We start from the raw sequence: 24,922 nt of genomic DNA, 5'->3' as shown, positions 1-24,922 counted from the left end.
TTCTTGTTCTACCCTCAGGTGCCTTGGAGAATAGTTTGAATAGTTATGTGGCAATTGAATTGTCATGTGCAACTGATGCATTGAACTGATTTTACAGAATTTAATTCTCACTGAACTGGTACGCTAGGATAATTAATTGATGAGCCATACCATCTACATGGCAAAACAATATGTAACAGAAGAGAGAGACACACATCAGTCTGAAGTGACAAACAACTGGATTAAGTGTTATAACTAGGACAAAATCTATTTAAGAGTTTTCTGATTGTCTACAACTTCAAGTGGTTCTCAATTAAAAATAGTATTATATTGAGATAAGCTCAGAGATCCAGGGGCTTTTTAAAGGCCACTGTTCATAATGAATGCATCATAGTTGTGGAATTTATCTATGAAGTCTAATATGTCTAAGTAAACAGCCTTGGAAAACTGTTTACTTTTATTTTGGGTAAGATGATAAGAATTTATAGTTAACTTTACTTAAAATTGGTTTAAACCATTATATTGTAATAAACATCTTGACAAATTATCCATTGTTCAGTTTAAGTAAGCACAAAGGAATGCACATTAGGGCAAAATCCATAACTTCACACTCAGAACCAACAGGAAAAATATTCTTGGAGTATTTCAAGAAAAATGTCAACTCAGAATACAGCAATCTAGAGAAAAATATAATTCCATACTAGGATCCTTTAGAAAAACAGGCAAAAATAAAAATGAGACGGTTGTAGTCAATAAAGAAAGTTATTACATATTTGCATCTGAAATAGCATGCAATTTCTGGTCCTCACATTTTAAAAAGAGGACATAATAGAAATGGCAAAAATGCAGAAGAGGACTATCAACTCTATTGGGGTTTTAATACCTTCTTGTGAGAAACGGATTGACTATTTGGGAGTTTTGGGGGATGAACAGAATCTGATTGAGATGCATAAAGTAATATAAAGTACAGAGAAGTACTTCTCTTCAAATTGCATGACTAGGGTTTTCAGTTAAGCTGAATAGAAAGTTTAGATAAAAGAAAGCACATTTTTATGAAGTGCATAAATAACCTGTGGAATTCATTACCAGAGGACATGATAATGGCCATTACTTTGGATGTCTTTCAAAAGGGAGGGGATAAATTCATGGAGGTTAGATATAAGAAGGGATTTATCTGCTTATAAACACCACTCACAATGGAACAACTGGGGTAATATTTTCTGGCCACTGTGAAAGGAAAAATGCTGCAATAAAATGAACCTTGCCCTGATCCATGAGGACTATTCTATCAAGAATGTTCCTAAAGCATCTCCTAGACGATAGGTGATAGCGAACTGTTCTGATTCCCCTCCGTACGGTGAGTCACACCGACACAAGATTACTGCTAGACAATTTATTCACAGTAAATTAACACACCGACAAGACTTTGGCAGCAACCCAGACTTCACACAGATAAGAAATACACACCAGAGCTTTAGTATAATAGTTGAGTCCTGCAAAAAGCCTCCTCTCAAAGTCTCTTCTTATATACTCTCTTGGGAGGAGCCTAATCACAACCACCTGGGTCCAATTATCTCCTTTGTCTCCGTAATTGCTGCCGGCGCTTATCCACCCGTCTCTGCTGGGCATCCAGGACCAATTCCCTCTGCACTTCCTCATTGCTCAAGGGCCTGACGTTTTCACCACTGCTCCAGGGCCTGACATCAGGAACACACTCCTTTTGGCTTTCACCGCTGCTCCATGCCTCAGGCGCCTCCTGGTGGCCAACCAGCCTCTCTGGTTCCTGCTCGGAGTCTGAACCCTGTCCAGGGTCCTCCACATCTTCCAGAGCTGACTCATAGGGTCCCTTGCTATTGGAGTCTGTTGGCAGCTCCAACGGCTCCTGCTGGGCCACAACAGCGAACCTATGGCACCCATGCCACAGATGGCTTGTGAAGCCATTTGTTAGGAGATGCCAGGCATTGCCCTGTCAGCTCCCTTCAGCCTTCTTTTTTGGCTGTTTTTCGCCCTCTGAAGGCTTCCCTGAAGCCTCCGGAGGGCAAAAACGGTACTACAGGCAAACCGTAGGACCATTTTTTGCCCTCCAGTGCCTTCAGGAGGCCAACCAGTTAAATTATTTCAGGAGTTAAAGGAAATAATTTGCCACTGGAATTCAAAGTTGCATGGAGTTCTTTAACTTTTTTCTCCTTGTATAAAAAAAGACTTGACAAGGTTAAAAGCTAGAATTGCTAAGCATCACACTCAGATTCTGACCAGAGAGTATCTTTACAAGTGCTTGGCATTGGTGGCCAATCTTGGCAGATAGAAAACTGGGCAAAAGGGATTCCTGCCTCATTAGTTCTTTTAGGCACTAAAGAACAACCAGGAAGACTCTTGCTCACCTCATCACATCCAGCACAGCGAGGTTTTTCACTGTCACAGTAGTGTCGGCCACAATAGAGTTTTCCATTTTTCCAGAAATAGATCATATCTACCAGGAGTTCACTGCAGGTGCAGCAGACAAAGCAAGCAGGATGCCAGAGTTTGTCATATCCAGCCCGTTCAGCATACACAGCTGGGTCACCTTCCTTCATATTTTGATTGCACCTGAAACAGAACTGCAAAGAAACCACAAAAATCATACCGGGGAACTGAACGTGTGTGTGTGTGTACTTATGTATGATTTATTTATTTATTTTGTAGGCAACCCATTCAGAACAGTTTTGAGCGGCAAGTAGATTAAAAGCACAAAAGTACAACAAGCAAAACATGAAAGGGAAAATATGTTCAAATTGGAAGATAACAGATACAGTAAGAGCTAAATAAACTATGGAGTCCTTGGTGCTCTCTGAGCTGGGTTTTTTTTTTTTTTTTGTAAATGTTTCATTAGCTGGCAAAGTAACATCTGTGCTAGAAAAGAATGGAGTTTGGTTATATTCAATAGATTGCTCTATCCGAGTTAGTAGGGAGTTCATTTCTCCTTGGCATTTCTTTGATTAGGGTGTTGCTCACTGCTTTTTTGTCATATATTAATCCTAATGTAAATGTCCGCCCATCTGGGTGTTAATTGCTGGTCTTTTTCGTTCCCTTTTTAGCCTCTTGGGTCTCTTTTAGACTCTTTTAATCTCGTTTGAATGATGTATAAATGTGATTTATCTCTATGTGCCTGTGGCTGGCTGATTTGTCTAAGGACCAAGTTTCCAGAATTCCCTAGTGTTCTTAGATTTAGTTTGGTCTAGAATCTCACAGTTTTCCAGTTGAAACTATGCTTGAAATTGTTCATGTGTAGTGAAATCAAGGAGTTTCCATTGTGTTTTCTGACCATTACTTAGTATTCATGGATGCATTCTTCTGCTTGTCTATCTTACGTTGTAGCTGTTAGAGTCTATGTTGTAGATCAGTGGTCGCCAACCTTGGCAACTTTAAGACTTGTGGACTTCAACTCCCAGAGCTGGCTGAGGAACTCTGGGAGTTGAAGTCTTAAAGTTGCCAAGGTTGGAGACCACTGTCGTCGATGACTCCTGTTTTTCCTTCTTGAACGATTGGGTACTTTGGTTTATGTTTATGTAAGATATTTGGAAAAATTGCTAGTCTCAAAAGCCTTAAAGGTGAATGGCTGGTTATGTGATGAACCTTCAGTTACTGAATAATTCATGATTTAGCATGGGATGGACATAGCTCGTATTTTATTTGAACAGATCTTTTAAATAAATGTGTAAATCAGCCTGAGATTTACAAGTTTTGTAACAGTTTGATCTCAGACATTAGAATATAGTTACCAGTAACAGACAAGAATATTACTGAAATAAATTTCATGGTATGGTGGCAAAGAAAAATTAGAACACAACCACTTTTTCATTATATGTGACAAAAACATACTATGTATGGACTATAAACTGGTATTTTGTATGTGATGGGCACAAGTCCTGAAACATTTGAGGATGTTCCTTCCAGGAAACTTTTGTTGCCTAAAGTTGAGCACACTTTCAAACAAAGGCCCTAAGACCAGTGTTTCTCAACTTTTGCTGACTAGAGAATTCTGGGAGTTGAAGTCCACATATCTTAAAGTTGTCAAGGCTGAGAAACATTACACTAGGCTACAACCATTTAAGTTTTTAAGAAGCCTTATGACATTTACATGGGATCCTAAAGCATTCTTGGGGGGGGGGGAAAGATGCTTGGAGGCAACATACCACTGTCATTTAAAAGATGGAATAGGAAGTTTGGAAGGTATCCAAAGGTGTCAATAAATAAACTGGTGATGCATCATAGTGATAACCCCAAATTATTTAAAAGGCTAGAGTTAAATAGTTATTTCTGTCTCTGAGTGTGAGAATCATTCATGACTTTAACAACGTGAGTTTAACTAAGTAGAACACTCAGTTTGGATTTCAGAAAATGATAATATATTTAAGTTAGGAAGCAGATATTTGAACTCTGCTTTTTATGGCCACTCTGGAGAAAGAGAAAAGTGTCCAAATCTCAGGTTACCAAAGTTTCAACATATTTCTCCCCCACCTCAGCCAGAAAGTCTCCCGATGAACATCGATAAACGGAGGGGGGGGGAACGTGCATCTGTGTCTGTATAGCACACTGGCTTTCTAGTGTATCTGTTTTCCTGACTCATTGAAAGAAACAATGAGGAAGTTGTAAATTCAATTTTAAAGTGGAACCAAAGCACCTTCTTTTTAAATTAAGTGGGGAAAAAGGAAACAAGATTGGCTTTCTTTTGTTGGTTCCCATTCAATGGTCAGTTTCCCTCTCCCCCTCTAGGGAGATTTGTTTTCCTGCAGGGTTCTTAGTTTTCCTCTTGAAAAACATTTAAAAAGGAATAATACAGCACACAGGGAACTAATGGCTCTCATCTAAATATAGTTCGCTCACCAGCAAAAGACAAAATATTGATCTCTATGCAGATCTCCAGTTGGGCATGTTATATTAATATTATTGTAAGAGCTCTGCATGGTTGAACTGCTTTCTGTTACTGCCCAGAAGATATTCCAATTATGAAGTGGATATTTTGGCTCAGCTTTTGAAATATATTTTTAATTGTGGCTGTCTAATATACGGTGACTTCCCCTAAAGATATTTAAGCAAATCCTGCACTGCTACATCTCAGTTACTTGTTAAAAGAAAGATTCTTGTACTGAGCCTAGATGATCTAGATGATCTCTAGAGAAATTTTTTCACATTAAAGTCTAACCAGCAGTAAAAATTGTCAGATTCTATGGATCCCTCTCCCATCAGTAATGATCAATCCTGGTCACCATAGGCTTTTATTTTTGTTCTACCAATTCTAGTTTGCAGAAAACCCCCTTAAAGCAATAGCATTTAAAAGGATAAGATTTTATCCAAGCAAAATCTCGCATTTCTTTTTTAAAAAGAGGCAAAGTTATAATACATTAAGCTGCAAAATACAGGAAGCACATTATGAGAGAATAAACCTCCAAATAATTTATTTTCTTTGATCCGCTGTTTGGACATGCACACACTCACATACACACGCATCACCCACTTACATATTGAGTTCCCTTCTGACCGGCCTGTTTGCCTTCCATGGCTCCTACGGTAGTGGAGGTTCCCTTCTCGCCATTACTCAGGATATCCTTCTCCCCGGCTTTCCCTTCCACTTCACTGGGAAGCTTAACATCACCCACGCCCAGCGCTTCGGTCTTGTATTTCTTCACAAACTGCTCCATCTGCTTCACCTCATTAGGTGTCAGCTCGTGGCATTTGGAAGGGTCCTGATCGTGAGCAGGCAGCTGCTTGGCCAACTGTTTCTTGCGGTACTGAGCCCCTTCCGAGCCAGCCACGGGCTGTTTCTCCTTTGGAAGCATCTGCATGTAGTGCCTCGCCTAAAGAGTGAGGAGAGAGGGCTAGAATTAATGGTCCATGGGATTCCAGCTTTCTAAACAAAAAAAAGGAAAGGAGATTAGGAGTGCTCTGTAGAAATTGCTCATCTTCAGGGGAAACAGAGAACAAGGTGTACATGATGGAGCTGCTGAGTCACTTGGAACAACGAGTCAGAATTTAGATTTAAAGTTATAAAAGTGTGGCTTTCCTCCACTGCCACTCAGCGCTAGCACTGCATAATTTTAGCTGTATTGGTTAGCTTTTATCCTAACTATGATTTGCTATTGGTCTAATAACAGAAAGATTATTTTCTCCCAACAGAAAAAGGATTAGTTTTCCTAATGGCAAAATATAATAAATCTGACAAATATCTTCCCAAAGTTTCTCAAATAATCCCTAAAACCTAGTCCTTTAAGGTTTACAAGTGCTTCTGTTTTAGATCACCCAGAATGACATTGTATAAACTTAGGACTGAAGCACTAAAAGTAAAAAAAAAGAAAAATCCCAACAAGGCTATCCAACTACCTCATCTACAGGAATAGTATAATAAACCAAAGGGAGCTTTTTCTTTTGGTTGACAATACTGAATTTAGTCTGACCATATACAGTAACAGAAATGTGCATGCTTGAGTGCTATTCCACAGCCTTTAAGTGATGACATAGGTTCATGGGGTTTTTTCCCAGTGTGGTGTCCCATTTCAGGATGTCATTTTAAAATGGTTCATTTGGGGGATTCATAAATCATCTTAAGTGCCTGGGATGCCTCCAATGTAATACTTACTTCTAACTATGAACACAAACTCACGTCCCCTTCCTTCTTAGTCTCACTCAAACACCATTATTTTTCTTATGTCCATGCTGCAAAACAATTGCACTCGGCTGCTTGAAGAGAAATGTGCACAGGAAATCCAGGAAACTAAATTCCTCTTATTTGCATATTCAACCATGAATTATAGCTGAGACAATTATGTCATTTGCATATTGCATTCCTTATATATACTTGCTGCCTGCCAAAAGAGACTCTTCCTGACTTGCTTGTCTCCTCCCAACTCCACCATAAGCAGAAAGGATAATTATTCCTCACTAACATATGAATCTTTATGATCCTAAGCTGATATCTTACCAAGGTTTGATTCTGAACAGGAGGTGCCCATTCGTAAGTTACTGTATTGATGGACACATTCTTCTTGGCTGTCACAGGATTAGTCAGTATCATTACATTACGCTTATACATGGGAATACCATCTGATTTCAGCTTTGCAATTAGAGTAGTATACTTTGTATCCTCAAAGAGCTTTCCCACTTTGCGGTCATCTTCATTACTGGTGGGAATATCATGTTCTTCTTGGCCACACTTGCAATTTCGACATATTTTTCTAGGTTCAAAAGAGAAGCATAATTTAGGCAACATAGATACATGAGAATAGAACTAGTCTTGTAGAACTTATTCAGCCCAGCAGAATCCCAATTTACTTTAATTCTAGCACTGAAGATTTTATCTAGCTGGATAATGAAATGTCTACAAGAAAACAACCAAGCTCAGAGAGCACTCAGGACTCCATAGTTCACCCCTGAATTACATATTAGATGTGGGCATCTAATAATCTTGAGAAGGAGTTTTAAGTAGCATCCAAATGTCGGAACGTGCCCTTATGGGATGTAGCATGAGTTGGTTATTTGTTCTGTTGTTAATAAATAGCAAAGAGGAGGGGGGCCAGTGGGTTAAACTGGATTTTAAATTTGTGAATTGAACAGTTATATAAACCTGTTAAAGAAATAAAGTTATATATAGGCAAGAATGAAACAGCATTTGATGTTTGTTGTTCTTTAATTTAAAACTACCAATTTTATTGTATTTTCTCTATCTTTAGTTTTTATAACATACTTAACAGATTTTTGTCTCAATTTACAATTTTTAAACTATAGGTTTTCCTTCTAAATTATATTTAAATACAAAAGAGTATATACACTGTTTCCCAATTTACATCCAAACCAATAGGAAAGTAATGGTTACATTTCAGAAAAAATTAAAATGAACTGACTGTGTTGCTAATAATTTTAATTTAGGTCACTACCTTCCAAGGCAAAGACATAACAGAACTATTCAAAACTACTGATTCTAAGATTAAATTGTTATCATTCATTTGAGAACAGCATCCCTTCCAATAACGATAGGCACACAACAGTGGAATATGGATCTGCCTCTGCTTTCTGCTTGTGGTCACTCCACAATGTTTTCCTTGATCACTTTAACCAATCTGATCCGACGGTTATATTTTTATGTTTTTATTATTAACTGAAATTTGGAGTCTCTTTTACACAACATAAATCTCCCCAGATTTCTGAAAATGCTCAAGAATATAAAGATTTTATTCACATCCTACTTTCTACAATGTGAGCAGCAACCAAGATTTCAAAATCTGAAAACACTGAAGTACAGTTCCAGGCCATATATGGTCCTGGAATACTAAATTGGACACCTTATCCTAAAATAAATATAATGATCACAATTATGCAGAGTTAAGGCCTTTTACATCATTGGACACATAGCAGTAATTTAAATTCCTCAACTGGTATGTTAGGAATTTTCCTTATAACTAAATGAAGAATTCTGGTTTTTCCCCCCCTCACTTATAGAATTTATTAAAAACTGTAACAAGTGTTATACTCCCACCTAGTGGAAAAATATGAAACTGTAGGTTTTAAAGCAAATCCTCTGTGTGTGTGTGCGCGCGTGCGCGTGTGCACGTCTGTGTTGCGCGCATTCCCCCTCTCTTCTCTCCTCTTCCTCCCTTCTCCCTCTCCCTCTCTCCACGTTTCTATATATAATTTTACCTCCAGAAGTGTAGTTCAAATCCTTCACATTTATCTTTACATTTTAAACATTGGGCTCCAAATCCTTCTTCATGTCCTAAGCCCATCTAAAGTGAGAGAAGCAGAGAAGAGGAAAAACAGTATTAGCATAATAGCGGTATTATTTTAAGGCTTTTACTGGTGGGGCAAAAAGTGGCATACTTCCAAAGTAAAAAAAAAAAAACATGCCACTTTGGCATTGCAATGAAATAAATCATGCTGCAGTGCTTTATTTGGGTATCCATAAAAGATTATAATCATGATAAAGAAGTTAAAATGGAGAAAAAATATACAACACATTTTTCTGATAGCGGATGCTGGTATGTACATATGCAACTGACACTTTTCCATTAAAGGCTAGATTTCAGAAGAATGAATATCCGTTAATGTTCTGTGTGCACATTTAAGCATACCATCTTCAATATATTTAATGTACAACTAATCTGATACTCAATACCTGAAAGAGTCAATACCTGTAGTACAAACTAGATTAAAAACAGGAATTTGAGCACAACAATGTATTCTTGAAATAGTGGTAAGGGAGTTTTGAGCAATATCTTCTTACATAAATAGTCATTGTTGTCAGCCATTCAGTTGTGTCCCCCCTCGGCCAATGTATGGATCAATACTCACCATGCATGTCCCTCTGCCTCACATTATCTCTTTCAGATCCATCATCCTTTATAGCAGGAGTGTCAAACTCAAGGCCCGAGGGCTGGATTCGGCCCACAAGGTGCTTAGATCTGGCCCATGAGGCCACCATGGAAACAGTGAAGGACTGGCCCACGGTGCTTCTGCCAGTGAAAACATGCGGCCCTCCTGAGCTCTGTTTTTGCTGGCAGAGGGTTGCAGGAGGCCGTCACAGCTGAAAACGGAGCTTAGGAACCCATTTTCGCTGACAGAGTGCTCAGGCCCCCATGGGCGCCCCCCAATACAAGTGACATCACGATGGCCCCACACTGGCCATGCACCATCCCCTGAGGTCAAACACAATCCTGATTTGGTCCTCAATGAAATCTAGTTTGACACCCCTGCTTTATAATGTCCAGCCAACAGGCAGTAGGGCAGCCACTTTTCCTTTTTCTGACCACTCCCAGCATGATTGACTTTTTAAGTCAGCTCTCATGACATGATCAAAATATGACACCTTTTAGCTATTTTGATATATATATATATATATAAATATATATATATATAGTGTGTCACAACCCCTGGTATGCCCCAATTATGGGAGGAAATTCACTACTTCCATTCTCTGTCCATCGGCTCGTCACAAGAGGCCATCCAGACAGAAAGCCCAATATTTTTATTGTTGCCTTTTTACATTTGTGTTGTGTGTGTGTGTGTGTGTGTATATAGATAGATAGATAGATAGATAGATAGATAGATAGATAGATAGATAGATAGATAGATAGATAGATATAGATATAGATATAGATATAGATATAGATATAGATATAGATATAGATATAGATATTAGATTTTACTAGATTTCTCCCAGTAAGGGTATGGCTAGCTGATGAGAGCTAAATAGCTTGAAATAGATCTATACTAGTCTCCCTTTATTTATTTATCAGCACAAATACAACAAATATATATATATATATATGTATATGTATATGTATATGTATATGTATATGTATATGTATATGTATATGTATATGTATATGTATATGTATATGTATATGTATATGTATATGTATATATATAATGTATATGTATATATCTATATCTATATGTATATCTGTATCTGTATGTGTATATGTATATCTATATCTATATGTATATCTGTATCTGTATGTGTATGTGTATGTGTATGTGTATGTGTATGTGTATGTGTATATATGTATGTATGTATACATACATACATACATGCATACATACATACACATAGCTAGAAAACCAAGGAGTCTACAAAATAGCATGCAAAATTTGCCCTGCCACATACATTGGACAAACTAATAGGAGAATAAATGCATGCATCACAGAACACAAGAACACAGTCAGAAAAAAAGAAAAAAAAAACTTCCCCCCTTTTCCAGCACCTTAAAGCTACAGGACATGAAATTGATTTTGAAGGAACCAAATTAATCTCCAAACCAGAACACTTCAACAAGAGAATAATTATGGAAGCCATCAAAATAGAGAAACATCCCCACAACATGAGTAAACGTGATGATACCTCCTGCCTACCAGACATCTGGAAACTAGCCCTAGCCAACTAGCCATAACGAACCCCACCCACCACCCAGGTTGTTACAAGACAAAAGAAAAACGGACACATAGCCAGCACCTCAGCCACACAGGATGATACAAAACAGCCGACCAATCTACAAACATAAACTCCATCTACCAATCAGGATGCAACTACACAGCCAATCAACCCAGTTACAGCAACAAAGCCAGCACCCCACCCGACCCCCACCAAGATTAATAGAAAGACGACAGCTCCAACCATGCCTTACTCGCACAAGCACAAAGCCGAAAACCCCAGCCTGAAGATGGCGAGTGGGACCTCACCAAAACGTTGCCAAGACAATCTCAATCTTACATGGGAAAAGACCCCAATACAACAAGACCAGCATACCGTGAAAATCTACGAATATATATATATATAATTTTATTATAATATAATTTATAATTTTATTTTATATAAATAGTGCTTAGTATTAATTCAGCTTGGCCTTTTATGTTTGATATCTATAGATTTTTCTAAGTACAATTAAACCAAATTCTGCTTGGAATTTAAGAAGTATACAGCTAGTCATCATTTAGTAATCACAATTTGAAATGGCACCTTGGTCACTCAGTGAAATTGCAACTATGCTTATGATTTTACTTCATCTTTCCCTCGATTTACTGACTTGCAAAGCCTGTCATTTTCCATCACCATTATGAATCGTTACTAAACAGGATATTGTTAAATATAGTGCTAAAAAATGGTCTACGCTGAATAGTGCCTCTTGGAGGGCATCTTGGGAAACCCCCAAGGACCGACCAGCAGCAACAGTGGTCCCCAACAGCCAGGCAAAATGCAGCTTATGCCAAAAGAATTCACAACACACCACACAGAGGATAGGAGAGGAGGTGGGGGGAGTTAGAAATGGAAAAATTCAACATGCAACCAATCTTACAGAGCCAAGCAAAAACAGTCCCTTACAGACCGAGACTGAGATTCAACTGGAGCCATGCAGAGGAAGTAGAGGGGAGTGGCCTCAACTTTAACTCTGGGCAGATTGGACGTGAGAATAACCCATCCGTGACTCATCCCACAGGCTACTTCGGAGAAATGGTCAGTTATTAGTAGTTGTCAGAAACCAGTACCAGTACTTATGAACAGTCAATTGGGCTGTTTATTCAGAGATGGAGCAGGAAGAGAATGTTTCAGATATTAGCCTCCTGGGATAAAGCAGACAACCAGATAAGCCAACTCCTTTTTTGTTGTAATGATACATTGACAGACACACTGAAAGTACAATTCTCCTGCTCCTTTATTGCTTGAAAAACTAGGGAGGGTCTCTTGCTTCACTCACCATCCAGCCGTGGGCTATGCTATATCTTATCTGACAGTTCCGTGGTAGTATCTTTTTCCTCAGTCTGCCAAGATCTTCCTCACATATTCTACAATTTACATCAAGCCACCATAGTCCTTTTAACTGTGAATTGTAAAAGGGCCTTCTGAATGGTTTGCAGATCAAAAGGCATTATAAAGTAATTATCATAGCTAATTCTAAATTGTGTCGATAAATAATTAACAAAATCAGCCAGGACTCAAAAAAGATTCCCCACTCCGTCCCAGGATGGAGCTATAATTTTGGTCACTATCCCTCTATCATCTTTTCAGGAACACAAATCATCACAAGTGAAATAAAGAAAATTCTTTCTTTCTTTGGAACATCTGGTCTATAAGGTGCTGAACCACACAACTCTCGAACCAGCACACTGTGTTTCAAACAACCGGAGTTATTTATTTAGCAGTATATTTATTGCATAATAATGTGAACTGAATGTATATTAAACAGCTTATAGCACAAACTGTTATTAAAATGTATAGCATAATAATATAAAATGAACTGTTTAGAGGCTACGTTGTTTTAAATTGATTTATTGTAATAATTGCTATATTTATATTGTTACTGTTTTTAGTCAATAGATTTTAACTAATACAGAAAAGCAACAGTGATTACAGTCTATTTTCCTTAATTAAACCAATTTCCTTTTGCAGTGGCAATGATTAATCCATCCTTGGCATAAAATGTGTGTAAGTGCTTGAGTAAAATCTTTTTACACACTAATATAACTTAAAACCTAAATACAATTCATGTCCTATAACAATGTTTGAGCAAGCAGATTTTTGGGGGGAGGGAGGGGGAAAGAAAAATTGACTTTTTTTCTGGAAACAAACAATATATGCTACTGCAGTCAGAAAGTGGTTTTATTCCAATTTAACTGCACTGAACTTTGAATGCCTTTTAAAAAGCTTCAGGAAAAGCAGATCTCAAGCATGGCTACATTTGTCATCAATGTGATTATTTACCTCAGAAGATGTGTTACAATTGTTATAAACTACATTGGACTGCATGGAATTATTTCTGAACACTAAAACTAACTTTCCAACATATCCAAAATTATAACAAACTGGCAAGGGCCTAACAGGATGGAATCAATTTCTCCATAAATGGAATCATGGAAGAGACTAAGATACATAGGTCAGTTGAACTGTTGCCAGAAGAGATTTCTGTATGTCAGTTGCTAAAAATTCTAAAAACATCTGGAATTTTAAACATGTCTATTCCGATTTTAAACCTGTCGGCATATGAAAGGCATTATAAGCACACTGATTGAAATCATCTGCTTCGCAGTGTCTTCATGACTAAAATATTACTTCAGAGCCAAGTGTTGTAAATGGTTACAGGCAGCCTAATGTTTGAAGAAACAAAGGGCTTTGCTTTAATCAGTTTGGAATGCTCTTGGGGGGTTCAGCTGACTTCTACATTAAACTGCATTGTCTCCAGTCTGGGCTCATTCAAATGACTCTCACCTTGACTTTTTTTAAAATATATTTTTATTCTTTTTTAAACAAAACAACACATACAAAACAAAGCAAGAGCAGAACAAAAAATAACTTTCCTCCATTTCATCAAGCATGTCATTTGGTTACAAGTTTTTGTGCACCAATTCTTAAGCTCAGGGTTAACACCACTGGTTTACATTAAACATAACTGAATATTTCACTGTCATTGAGCATTATGTATTCAAATTACCATTAATATTCTTTCATTTGTAACAATCCTTATTTCCTTAAATTCATAATTATCTATTAAATAATAAGGAGTATTTAAAGTATTATAGTGTCACCTATCTCTAAGGAGAAAGCGAAGAATAGAACAAAGGATTCCCATTAATTTATAATATACATTCATATTTTCAATGTCACCAATCATCCCATTATTAATTATTAATCCATATAGTGGTTATATTTCAATTCATGTATATATCAATTGTTCCTTACATCATCATTGATCCGTTTAATATACAAAGATCTTTCTAATATAAAATGGTCACTGCATACAATTATACCAAAGTATTCAAATCATCCCATTCTTATACATTAAAATCATTATTGTACTTTATATATTATGTGAATAGTACTCTATATCATAACAGGAAAAGAAAAAACAAAAAACTATTACAACATAAGTAAACAATTTCATTCCCAGGTTTTTTTATCTAACCATTGGTAAATCAAGTCCCATACTTTATAATATGATTTTTTTGCATGGGAGATATGCTGCCATGTTAAGCTAGGCATTCCTAGCTCAATATGGCTAGTATTACCTCAGCCCCAAAATCGGCCCTCCCAACAGATTGCCCTCCATGTTGCTTCCTTGGAGCCTCAAGGAAATTAGAGTAACATCCTGAAAGCACGGTCTCGCCAGGAAGCAACCCTTGACTTCTGTGAAGATACAACTTGGGGGGTCCCAGTTACTCTAGACTTGGCTGGTTTTGATAGGAAGTGTCTGTTTAAGAGGAAAAGTATTGTAACCAGCATCCTGTCCTCAGTGGGATGGCTGTAACTTGCACTAGCCCAGACTACACATCTGCTTTGCAGTCTACATACTAACAAGAAATTGAATCCATCCACTCCTTTATTTTCCTATCCTTATAGCTTCAATCTTCAATCAGCCTTTCCACAAGGGAAGGCAGGGTTGTCAATTTGTTGCAAAACCCAGATCACAGCCACAGACACTGAAACAGTCACATGTCCAGCCATGAAAGACTACAAAAATGATAGTGACACCAAAGCGCCACGCATCCTATTCGAACATCTTAGAGCAAACCATCTGTTACTGCAGGACTATCACAACTTCAGAGAGTTAGGAATATATAGGCTGAGGCCCCTTACGAAGTAGTCCTTGAGTTATGAATGGAATGGAGCCTGCCCATTCCATTCGTAACCCAAGGATTCGTGGGAGTGAATCTTGTCCCTTTAACAAGAGCTCTCCCTGCTTTTGCCCACACATGCGGCTCATTTAAGTGCACAGGAGGTATCTCGGGTGGGAAAGGCCATGGGAGGGATAGTGATGGAACAGGCCACCTACTTCAAACCACCCAAAGCCTCCCCTGACTCACAGATACCTCATTCTCCCTCCTCTGCGGACCCCACAATTGATTCCCCCCATCCTGCTGCACTGGGTAACTTACCTTATGAAGACCTGTCTCTTCTTCAGACTGTTTCTTTGCCTGCTTCCTCCTTTCTCATCAGCAAAGGGCTTGATGAGGCCTTCGGTGATGAAAAAGGAGACTCGGTGACTACACACAGTCTTCCAGAGGCCTCGTGAAGCGGATCTCTGGCAAGAAAGGAGGTTTGGAAGGCTTTGTGCGGCACTCCGGACTCCTTTCTCATAAGCAAAGCACTTGAGGATTGCATCCCTTTAGGCGTCGGCAGCCCTTTTTGAAAAGCCAGAAGAGCAGAGCTTTGGAGGGATGCGACCTCCCCTCCCAAGCTTCGCTGTTGCTGACAAAGGCTTTTTGCAAAGGGCTGCCAAAGCATACAGGGGCACAATCTCCCTGCAGGCTTCAGCAAGGAAATGGCAAACGGAGAGAGGGCTTGAAGGACTGGAGCTTTCCCTCTGTTTGCAAACCTCCAAGCTTCAATTCATAGAGAATAGAGGCCTAAAGTGCGAGATCATAGCTCGAGATCTCGCCCTACTGACTTCATATAATCTCATGGTACGTTAGGCCTCTATTCTCTGTGAATTCACCAAAAGCCTGAAGCAAGATGTAGGCAAAGAAACTGTGAAGAGAGGAGTTATTCGCAAAGTGAGTCTTCACAAGCAAAGTACCTGTGAAGACCCAGCTGGGGGCGGGGGGAATAGGCAGGGGCAAATGTTGCAGAGCCTCCATGGTCATCTGTAAGAGTGAACAACTGTTGTAGTGCTGCAATATTCATAATTTTGGGACTTATTCATAAATGCTAGTGGGCGCTTATCACGTAACTTCGAACGTTCGCTAAGGGGATGCTCGTAACCCAAGAATTACCTGCATTTCCTTCTGCCCTGCAGAATAAGAAAATACTACCGTGTTTCCCTGAAAATAAGAGCCTATCTTGTATTTTTTTTTTGCTACCAAAAAAGACACCAGGTCTTATTTTTTTTGTCATCCACTGACTCACCTCACTTGCATACATTGCCTTCAGCCTCTTCTGGATTGATGGAGCCCTGTTATCGTCTAGAGAGGCCTTCAGAAAAACCTTGCCAGAGGCAGAAGAAATGGACCAAGGTGCGCGAGGCCTGGCTGCAACTGTCCAAAGGTAAGTAGTAGGGCAGTTCCACCCCCCATCCCCAACCTAGCTTAATTTTTACCTGTGCACCCTGGAGTGGGCAGAGTGGCCTCCTGAAACTGGAGAACAATCAGTTTCCAATGGCCAGGCCAATCTCTATGGAGAGAGATAGCTATGTAGGTAGCTTGGTTTGAAGCCATGAAAGATTTTACAAGTTGCCAGTAGCACTTCTGATCGCACCGAGAAGCTAACAGGGAATCAGTGCATGGCTCAAAGTATAGAGGGGTCGCAAAGTCACAGTACAACTGCCAGTGAGCATCCAGGTGACTGTATTCTGTATCCCCTGAAGCTTCTTGGGGGAACATGGGGTAGTGGCTTAAGGATGCTGGAACTGTCGGCCAGAGATGATCTGCACTCCGGCAGTTCAAGCCTGGCTCAGTGAGCTCCCCTCACTTGATTCGTACTCCTGCCCTCCCAGCAGTTTGAAAGCATGCAACATAGCGAGTAGATAAATGGGTACCATTGTGGTGGGAAAAATCTAGTTGCGTTCACATGTATGGACAGAGGAAACCACCGCTGGACTTGGCCGGATACAAGGCATTGCAACAGGAGGTGAAGGTGAGGGAAGATTGGCAGAGGAACCTGAAAGAGCCAGCAACCCAAACGGTGCTAGCTAATTGGTATGAAGCTAGTTTGCCCCTCGGGATGCACCAAGGATTGGCAAGCAAATGCTGAACAGAATGAACTAATAATCTAGGCTCTTAGACTGCATTGTGTCTAATGATCTGCATGTGTAGATTTCCCTGACCACCTATGCCAAAATAAATAAGAAGCTTCTCAATGGTTTTTAAAGATAGACTAATATGCCGTATTTTTGGGAGCATGAGATGCACCAAGGGTTTTGAAGAGGCAAATAAAAAAAAAAATTTTTTTTTGCACTCTGCAAACTTCCCAAAAATGGCCCGGTTTTTTTTGCAAAAACGGGCCCATTCCTTTTTTCAGAAAAAGGGCATGAATAGCCCTTAGGAGGCTTGTAGAGTGCTCCGGGGGGGGGGGCAAAAATGAGCAAAAAAAGGCCCATTTTTTACAAACACAGGTCTTTTTTTGTCAAAAAAAGGGTATGGATAGCCTTTAGGAAGCTTATAGACTGCTCCTGGGGGCTGGGGGCAAAATTGAGCAAAAATGGCTTGTTTTTTGCTCATTTCTGCCCTCCCCAGTCCCCAGAAGCTCTCTGAAAGCTTCCTACAAGCTATGCTTGTAGGCCATTTTGGTGAAGAGGTGGCGTTTCGGGAGGCAAAAATATGCTGTATTCAGTGTCGCACCCAGATTTTCAGCCTCTTTTTTGAGCGAAAAAGGTGTGTCTTATACTCCGAAAAATATGGTAGGCTACATTGCACTAATCTAGATGTGTGTTGATGAGGGTAGGAATCACTATCACAAAGACCTCTTATCTCAGGAAAATCTGCAACTGAAACTTCAATGAGTCCGGCCCACAGTTCCTATCTACTGCTTTAGTGTGAATCCAAAGAGCCTCCCAAGTCATGGATATTTCTCCCTGTCCAAACTAATCACTAGGCCTAAAAGAGAACCCCAATTGCACAAAGAGCAATTCTGTCTTGCTTGGGTTCAGTTCCAACTTGGTCTGCTTAACGATGATTGAACTTCAGCAGCATCCTCAGTATTGCCTGGGGTGGTGATATAAAGCTGGGCATCATCGGCAAACATGAGGCTAAAACCACAAACTGCCAGATGACGTTTCCCAACAGCTTCATGTAGAAAGCAGAGGGGAGAGGATGGACCTCTGCATTAGTCCATAGGGAAGCACATCTCTCTTCTACTATCATTGACTGATGCAATCTGCTAAGTCATTTACTAGAGTGAACAATGCAATCTTGATCTCATCCCAGGCCTGAACCCTGATTTATGGATCCTAACAATGTATTCAGTTTATGAAGCTCAGTATGGATCCTGAGTCACTGTCCAAACAAAAGGAGGAGGTTAGATTGAATGATGTTGTCTAACATGGATGGAACTAGGAGGCCTCTTAAGGAGGGGGTGCACCATTGCATCATGGCCTCTTTCAAAACTATAGGCATTTTCCTCTCTCATAAGCAAGTGTTAATAATTTCTTGGTTGCAGGAAATCCAGCCACCCAAAGGAACCAGGGCTGAGGAACCAGCTTACAAATAGCCTACAGATAGCCAAGGTCAGCCTGCAGATGACACTATTCACTTCTTCAGATAATATGCCTAGAGAATTCTCCATGCACCAAGCTATACCCTGCCCATGTGGAGTCCAGAGTGAGTTAAGTCTTCAAATTTTGTATTTTTGAAACAAGGTTATAGTTTTTAAAAATCAAGAATTTGCAGTTTAACATGCAATTTGCAAACTAGATATATCATATACATATATACACATGCCCACACACATACATACACACAACATATACACACATGCATATATATTGTGTGTTTGTGTCTGTGCGCCCATTGTTTGTAAAAATAATGCACATATGGAATATATTCCTTTTTCCTTATTGGAATATATGCAAGAAAAGTTATTGCCTTCTTCACATTTTTGAAAACTTGAGAGTGAACCAAGAGGAATGTAGCCTGGATAAATGTAGGCTAATTTCTAAAGCAAGGCAAAGGAAATAATTTGGTTGTCCAGCTGAGGATGTGCAGTGCTCTCTGGAAAGTATATTTCTATATTCAAACTCTATCCTATCCTGGCATCTTTTTCACCAGTGTTATTACTGAGCCATTATTTAGAATTCAAAGACTTGGAGCTCACACAGCTAAATGTGGCCAAGGTCCAGAAGTGAAAGAACATAGTGAACATATATAAAGACACTGAAAAAGATATTGCTATTAAATACTGTCTGAATATAAACACTATAGAGCCCTTCTTTGGTTCAATAAGGTTTTAAATGGATGAAAACAATTTATAACCTTGGTTTTGGGGATGAACATTTGGTTTCTTTTAGAACTTACCCTTTCATGCTATTATTTTATGCTGTTAAGTTACTTTATTAGACAGATTCCTTGCCTGTAAGTATCACCACATAGTTCTTGCTTAGTTCTGCTGATAGAAATCCATGAATAGAAATAAATTTAGGTTTTTCTTGTGACAATGCCGCTTCTATAAAATTGCCTGTAAAAGTACTAAAGCAATTGTAAGTCTGTTCGGAAGAAGAGGTTTCCATTTGGCTTCACTTCAGACAATTCAACTTCAACCCAATGATGGCACTGAACCCAACTTCAGAGTAATTAAAATAGTGATTTTCATGTTTCCTTGTTTCCATGGTAGCAGCCACAAAGCAAGAAGAATCAAGAATAGCTCTGTGAAAACAATGAACAACTAGCACTTTGCAGTAAATGGGTGTCAAAACTTTATTCTTATATGTTAAATAGCACTTGTACTATAAGATTAAGCTAGCTCATATTTTTGACTCTGTTTATTTAATTTTTCATACGTCCAAGAATATACCTCAAGTCAAAGATTTATCATCCGAATAGAAATATTTATTTCCCAAAAAGAAGGGGACACGCATCACTGTGCCAGTTTCTTCTTTCCTGAGATAAATTATGAAAGCTTCCCATGCAAAGTGACCCCTGTCTGTGACCTGATGATGTATATTATGGAGGTCACCAATGTTACAGATGGCAACATAGACGTCAGCCTGGAACAAAAGCTGATCCAGGAAGCACTTAATAAAGGATGAACTAGATGGATTTTGGCTGATTTATGGTGAATGTGATGCCTATGTACACACACACAACACACAAATTCACATATTTGTACAAACATACATATGCAAACACAGACACAGCTTTTTAATGGTGTACTGTATAATGGAAATAACTTTTTATTTGTGGAATAGATCTGACTAATTTTAAAGACATTCCTGGCATCATAAAACATCCATAGAAATGGGTCTATTACTGGGTTTATTAATTACTGACCTTTAAAACTTATTAATATTTAGGCTCTATCCTTCTAAACCATCTATTGCTCGAGACCCACCCGTTTTTTCCCTGAAGGCACGATTCAAGTTTATTGTTGAAAATGAACAATCTCCCTGAGATTACATCAGTAAATTGATGTCATGCTTATGATCTTATCTTTGTCAAACTCTCCATACCTGTAAGATGACTTCACTGCATTACATACTATTAGATGAAATAAGACAATGTGAGAGACTCTATGGATTTTTCCCCCACAGGTAATTAGGCAAGGCATAGATTCTGCACTTGAACTCTTATGACATTTACTGCTGAAAGGTTAAGAAGTCTGTTGAAGATGACAAGGACTTCAGGATTTGAGATCACATTGTGGCTCCTCTTGTAAAATGGCTGCCATGGGGAAATAACTCTATGAAAAGTACAGATTTCTACCAGCCCCTTTTTTCTGCACTGCCCTTTGCAGTCCTTCAGCTAACTTTCATCCCTTTTCTGGGTAGATGATAAATAAAGGCAAGTCTCTTTAAGCCCGACCTTGATGTCTTTACAGACCTATTCATGTAGGCATTTCAATAACAAAACAGAAGCAGTTTATCATTTTCTTAGTGCAGTATGTATTTTTGACTTTGCAGTCTAGTCTACAACTTTGGAATCTTCTTGAGGTTTTCCACCAAAGTATTAACTAGGTGTAATTATGTTTATTTTTCTGACATAGCAGGGGTCAGTATAGTTACAAACCTACCAGTACATTATAGCTATCTAAAATAAAATGTTATACACTTTGCATGTTCTCGCCCATTATTTGAAATATATTTGATTACTACTTGGAAGAAGACTGCTTTTAAAAGAGCAAAAGACTGCTTTTAAAATAGCAAATAATCCTCATTATTTTACAATAATTTGAAAAAAATATTTTCCACTGTATCATTGTATTGCTAAAACGTACCATAATTGATACATTTAATAACAAAATATGTTCTTGAAAGCATTATGCATACAAACTATGTGGTTTCTAAATGGATGGGACTCACTCTCATAGAAGATTGGTGAAATTTAACATAGGGAAGATTGGGAAACACTCCAGAAAAAAAGGGAAATCTAATTTCTGGATACTTGGACAGAGGAAAGGCAAAACAGAATGACCTGACCAAAAATAAAAACATTCAAAGGAATATAGAAATCCAGCCAAAATAGATTAAAATACTCCTCCAGAAAGCACATTTTAAAGCAATTAAATCTACTGCCTCAAGATGAAACAATGGTAAACAACTTGGATAGTTTTAAATTCATGGAGAATTAGACCATAGATGTTTTTAAATATGATGGCTAAGCATTGGAGAAAAGTGGTGAGGTTCACAGGTAACATTACATCATAATGTAGCTAGTTTGATGTCTGTTGAATTAAATGCAAGCCTACCTTGCTGCTTAGTCTTACATTTAAAAAAGTTATTCAACAAACTCTGATTTTAAAAATAATGTCTTAGCGTAATATCTGAATCTCAGTCAGTTGCTGAGCACCATTTTATGGTGGGGGAGAATATTACTGCATAGTATCCAGCTCTTGGGCTAAAACTTTTCTATATGGGAACAGGCTACATAATTAATGCAAGTTATCTATAAACGACCAAAGGTTTTGGAACTACAACTCCCAACATCGTTCACTGTAGTGGGGCTGGTAGGATTACTAACATGTATAGCTCAACAGCATTAGAGCTGTTCTTAACCTCTGAGACAAGCTTTTGGTCCTATATAGGTTTTCAATACATTATTTTTTTAAACTCTCTTTTAGGAAAAACAAGTGGGGGGGAATAAAGATCCAATCATCCTAGGACTTAATTTTCTACATTCAATTTAACTTCTGCATTATTTTCAAGAGTGATAAGGAATTGTATTCCTCATCTTTTCTTTAGTTATTATAACCAGAAACAGTTGAAAAAAAATGGAAGTCTGGCGAGTCATAATAATAAACAGCTTTCTCACCAAATTTTTAACATTTAGTGTGTTCTATAAAGAAAATTCTCTTTAATTTTTAAAAAAAGCCTATTTCACAAGTACATAATAAAATTTTATTGAAACAAAGCTTATGCAGCAAACCGATGTAGCAAAGTCTACTGTTCAGATGCTTTTCCAGATGTCTAATCATATAATAGATCTAATGTTTATTCTGTTTGCGTGCCTGAGATTTATATATATCAGCTTTTCATATCCTGGTTTCATATTCTTTTCTGTTGAAGGGCCCAAGTACTGAGGCCTTTCAAAAGATTTTGTATTGTGGGCCATTGACAATTTCAACCAATACAGAAACAATAGCAGTAAACAATACTCAGTAAAAAAAAATGCTGCAGGACATATGATCTGTTCTTCTCACCCCGCCTACCTAAATAGAGCAAAGCTTTTATCTGCCATCAGAGGAAGAAATTTCACTCAACTGTAATATTCTCCAAGATCTTGGCTTTGGGAAGATTCACCTCCAAGTAACAGTCTGATACAGCCAAAATTAAAGTCATCAATTGGAATAAGGGATGACAAGTTTTAACAATGTCAGTGTTTTTAATCTCATGTCTTGAAACTACAATAGCTATGCAAGAACAGCTCATCTAAAGTCACCAAAGCCAGAATCAAATGCAAAAGTTACAGAAAATGTTGATATAAGTTAATCTGTTTATTAAAGAAACATATGTCTTGATGTCTTTGCACCCAAAGAACTTCCAAAATCTTCCTGGGTAGATGGGCAGAAGAAGTGAAGATAGGTTTCTTTTTATATTGGGGGTTTGCCTGAGCAACTTTGTTCAGGTAACATTTTGGATAATATATAAGTATGCAATTTTATGCCAAATACAGGCAGTCCTCGACTTATAACAGTTCATTTAGTGACTGCTCAAAGTTTGGCACTGAAAAATGTGACTTATGATCGTTTTTCACACTTATGACTGTTACAGCATCTCCTTGGTCATGTGATCAAAATTCAGATGCTTGGCATATGAATGCTTGGCTTAACTCATATTTATGACAGGTGCAATGTCCCAGGGGTCATGTGATCCCCTTTTGTGATCTTCCCAGGAGCAAAGTTAATGGGGAAGCCAGATTCACTTAACCGTGTTACTAAATTGACAGCTGCAGTGAGTCACTTAACAACTCTGCCAAGAAATGTCGTAAAATGGGACAAAACTCGGTTTAAAAAATGTCTCACTTTGCAACATAAATTTTGGGCTCCATTGTGGTTGTAAGTGGAAGATGACCTGTACTTAATTTCAACATTACTAATTGAAGTCACTGTACGTTATTAAGGGTCCCCTCCTATAACCGTTTATATTTTATATTCAACTGGAAGAAGTAGATAATTCTATGTAACTTTTTATTTACAGAAGTAAACACGATTTACTTCTGAGTAAATTTAATCATGATAGTATGGTATTATGCATACATTTATGTATCACAAATGTAAGGGTGTAGTCTCTCACCCTTAACCCAATCAACAGACAGACAGACAACCAAATAATTATTCGCTACAATGAAGAAAATACCCCATTTCCCTTTCCACTAGTCTCTGACTTCGGTGAAGGACTGAAATGGTGGGTTGCGATATTTGAGACCGCATCAAAGGGCAAGATAAGATTCCGAGGGATTCCCACATTGCCCAGCGCGGACAGGTAACTTCTGACCAACTATCCCAGTTCCCTGACTCACGATTCTCTTCTTACCTTCTTGATTTTGCTCTCCAAATCCATGTCGGGATCCTCAGCACAGACAACACGAGATTCCGGGACCAACGGCAACAGAGACGCCTCTTCCCTTCCTACTCCACCCTTACTGACAGAAGGATGTGGTTAGAAAGGAAATGGGCTTCGCGAGATTGCTCCACACCGCTCGCTCCTGGGCTCTTTTTTGCATTTCTCCAGCTGCTGCGGAGCAGAGTCAAACTTCCGTCTTCTGCGGCAGCGGGGAAAGGAACAAAGGAAGCCCCGCAGCCAATCAAAGCCCAGGAGCTTGCAAGTCTGGTAGCCAATGGCGGGCCTTCCGAATACCTTTGCTCTGCAGGCGGCTTGGCTTTCGCTCGGGGGGAAATTCGCCTTTAATTGCGGGCGTTGAGTGAGCGCAAGTCATGAACCTTGGCAGCGGTTTCAGCCGACCCAAGGGGACGTCTAGGCTTCAAGCGGGGCTTTTGCAGGGTTTCTGAGTCAGTCAATGAATGGGGTGTCGGAGAAGGTCATGGCAAAGGTATTTGCTGACGCAGCCGCCCAGCTCAGCCAATTGTTGCTGGTGCATTTGCCCGTATTTGCTTTCTCATCTGGGACGAAGGAAAAGACAAGAAGAGTTTATTACTGGATTGGATTGAGCGGCTGGCTGCTCTTAACGAGATTATCCTTTTTTTCAAAAACTACTTCCCTGCGTTTGGGTAATTCATGAATCTTTCTGCCCTCCCTCCTGAGTTTTGGACTTAGCTAGATGGCATCGCTTGCCAGATCTACAAAAGTTAAGCAACCATGGTGATACATTCTTAGTAGAGGACTAG

The 24,922-nt window shown here is 38.8% G+C and overlaps 1 protein-coding gene across 1 annotated transcript in view; it reads right to left on the bottom strand.

Annotated features, from left to right (window-relative positions):
- Positions 1–24,508, bottom strand: part of TES (testin LIM domain protein) — a 30,070-nt gene extending 5,562 nt beyond the window's left edge. Inside the window, exons 1-5 of the mRNA XM_014051641.2 lie at positions 24,111–24,508; positions 8,647–8,732; positions 6,935–7,187; positions 5,478–5,813; positions 2,361–2,576 (exon numbers count right to left, since the gene is read on the bottom strand). Of these exons, the coding sequence (XP_013907116.1) occupies positions 2,361–2,576; positions 5,478–5,813; positions 6,935–7,187; positions 8,647–8,732; positions 24,111–24,137 (918 nt within the window). The 5' untranslated portion in view covers positions 24,138–24,508. The remainder of the gene's footprint in view (positions 1–2,360; positions 2,577–5,477; positions 5,814–6,934; positions 7,188–8,646; positions 8,733–24,110) is intronic.
- Between the last annotated feature and the right edge of the window lie 414 nt (positions 24,509–24,922).

The sequence above is a fragment of the Thamnophis sirtalis genome, unplaced genomic scaffold (genome assembly GCF_051295495.1).
Source record: "Thamnophis sirtalis isolate CommonGarterSnake01/CBP01778 unplaced genomic scaffold, rThaSir2_p1.2 scaffold_9, whole genome shotgun sequence".
NCBI lineage: Eukaryota > Metazoa > Chordata > Lepidosauria > Squamata > Natricidae > Thamnophis > Thamnophis sirtalis.
Note: the sequence above shows the minus strand (reverse complement) of the source record. Positions and strands in the feature narration are given on the sequence as shown.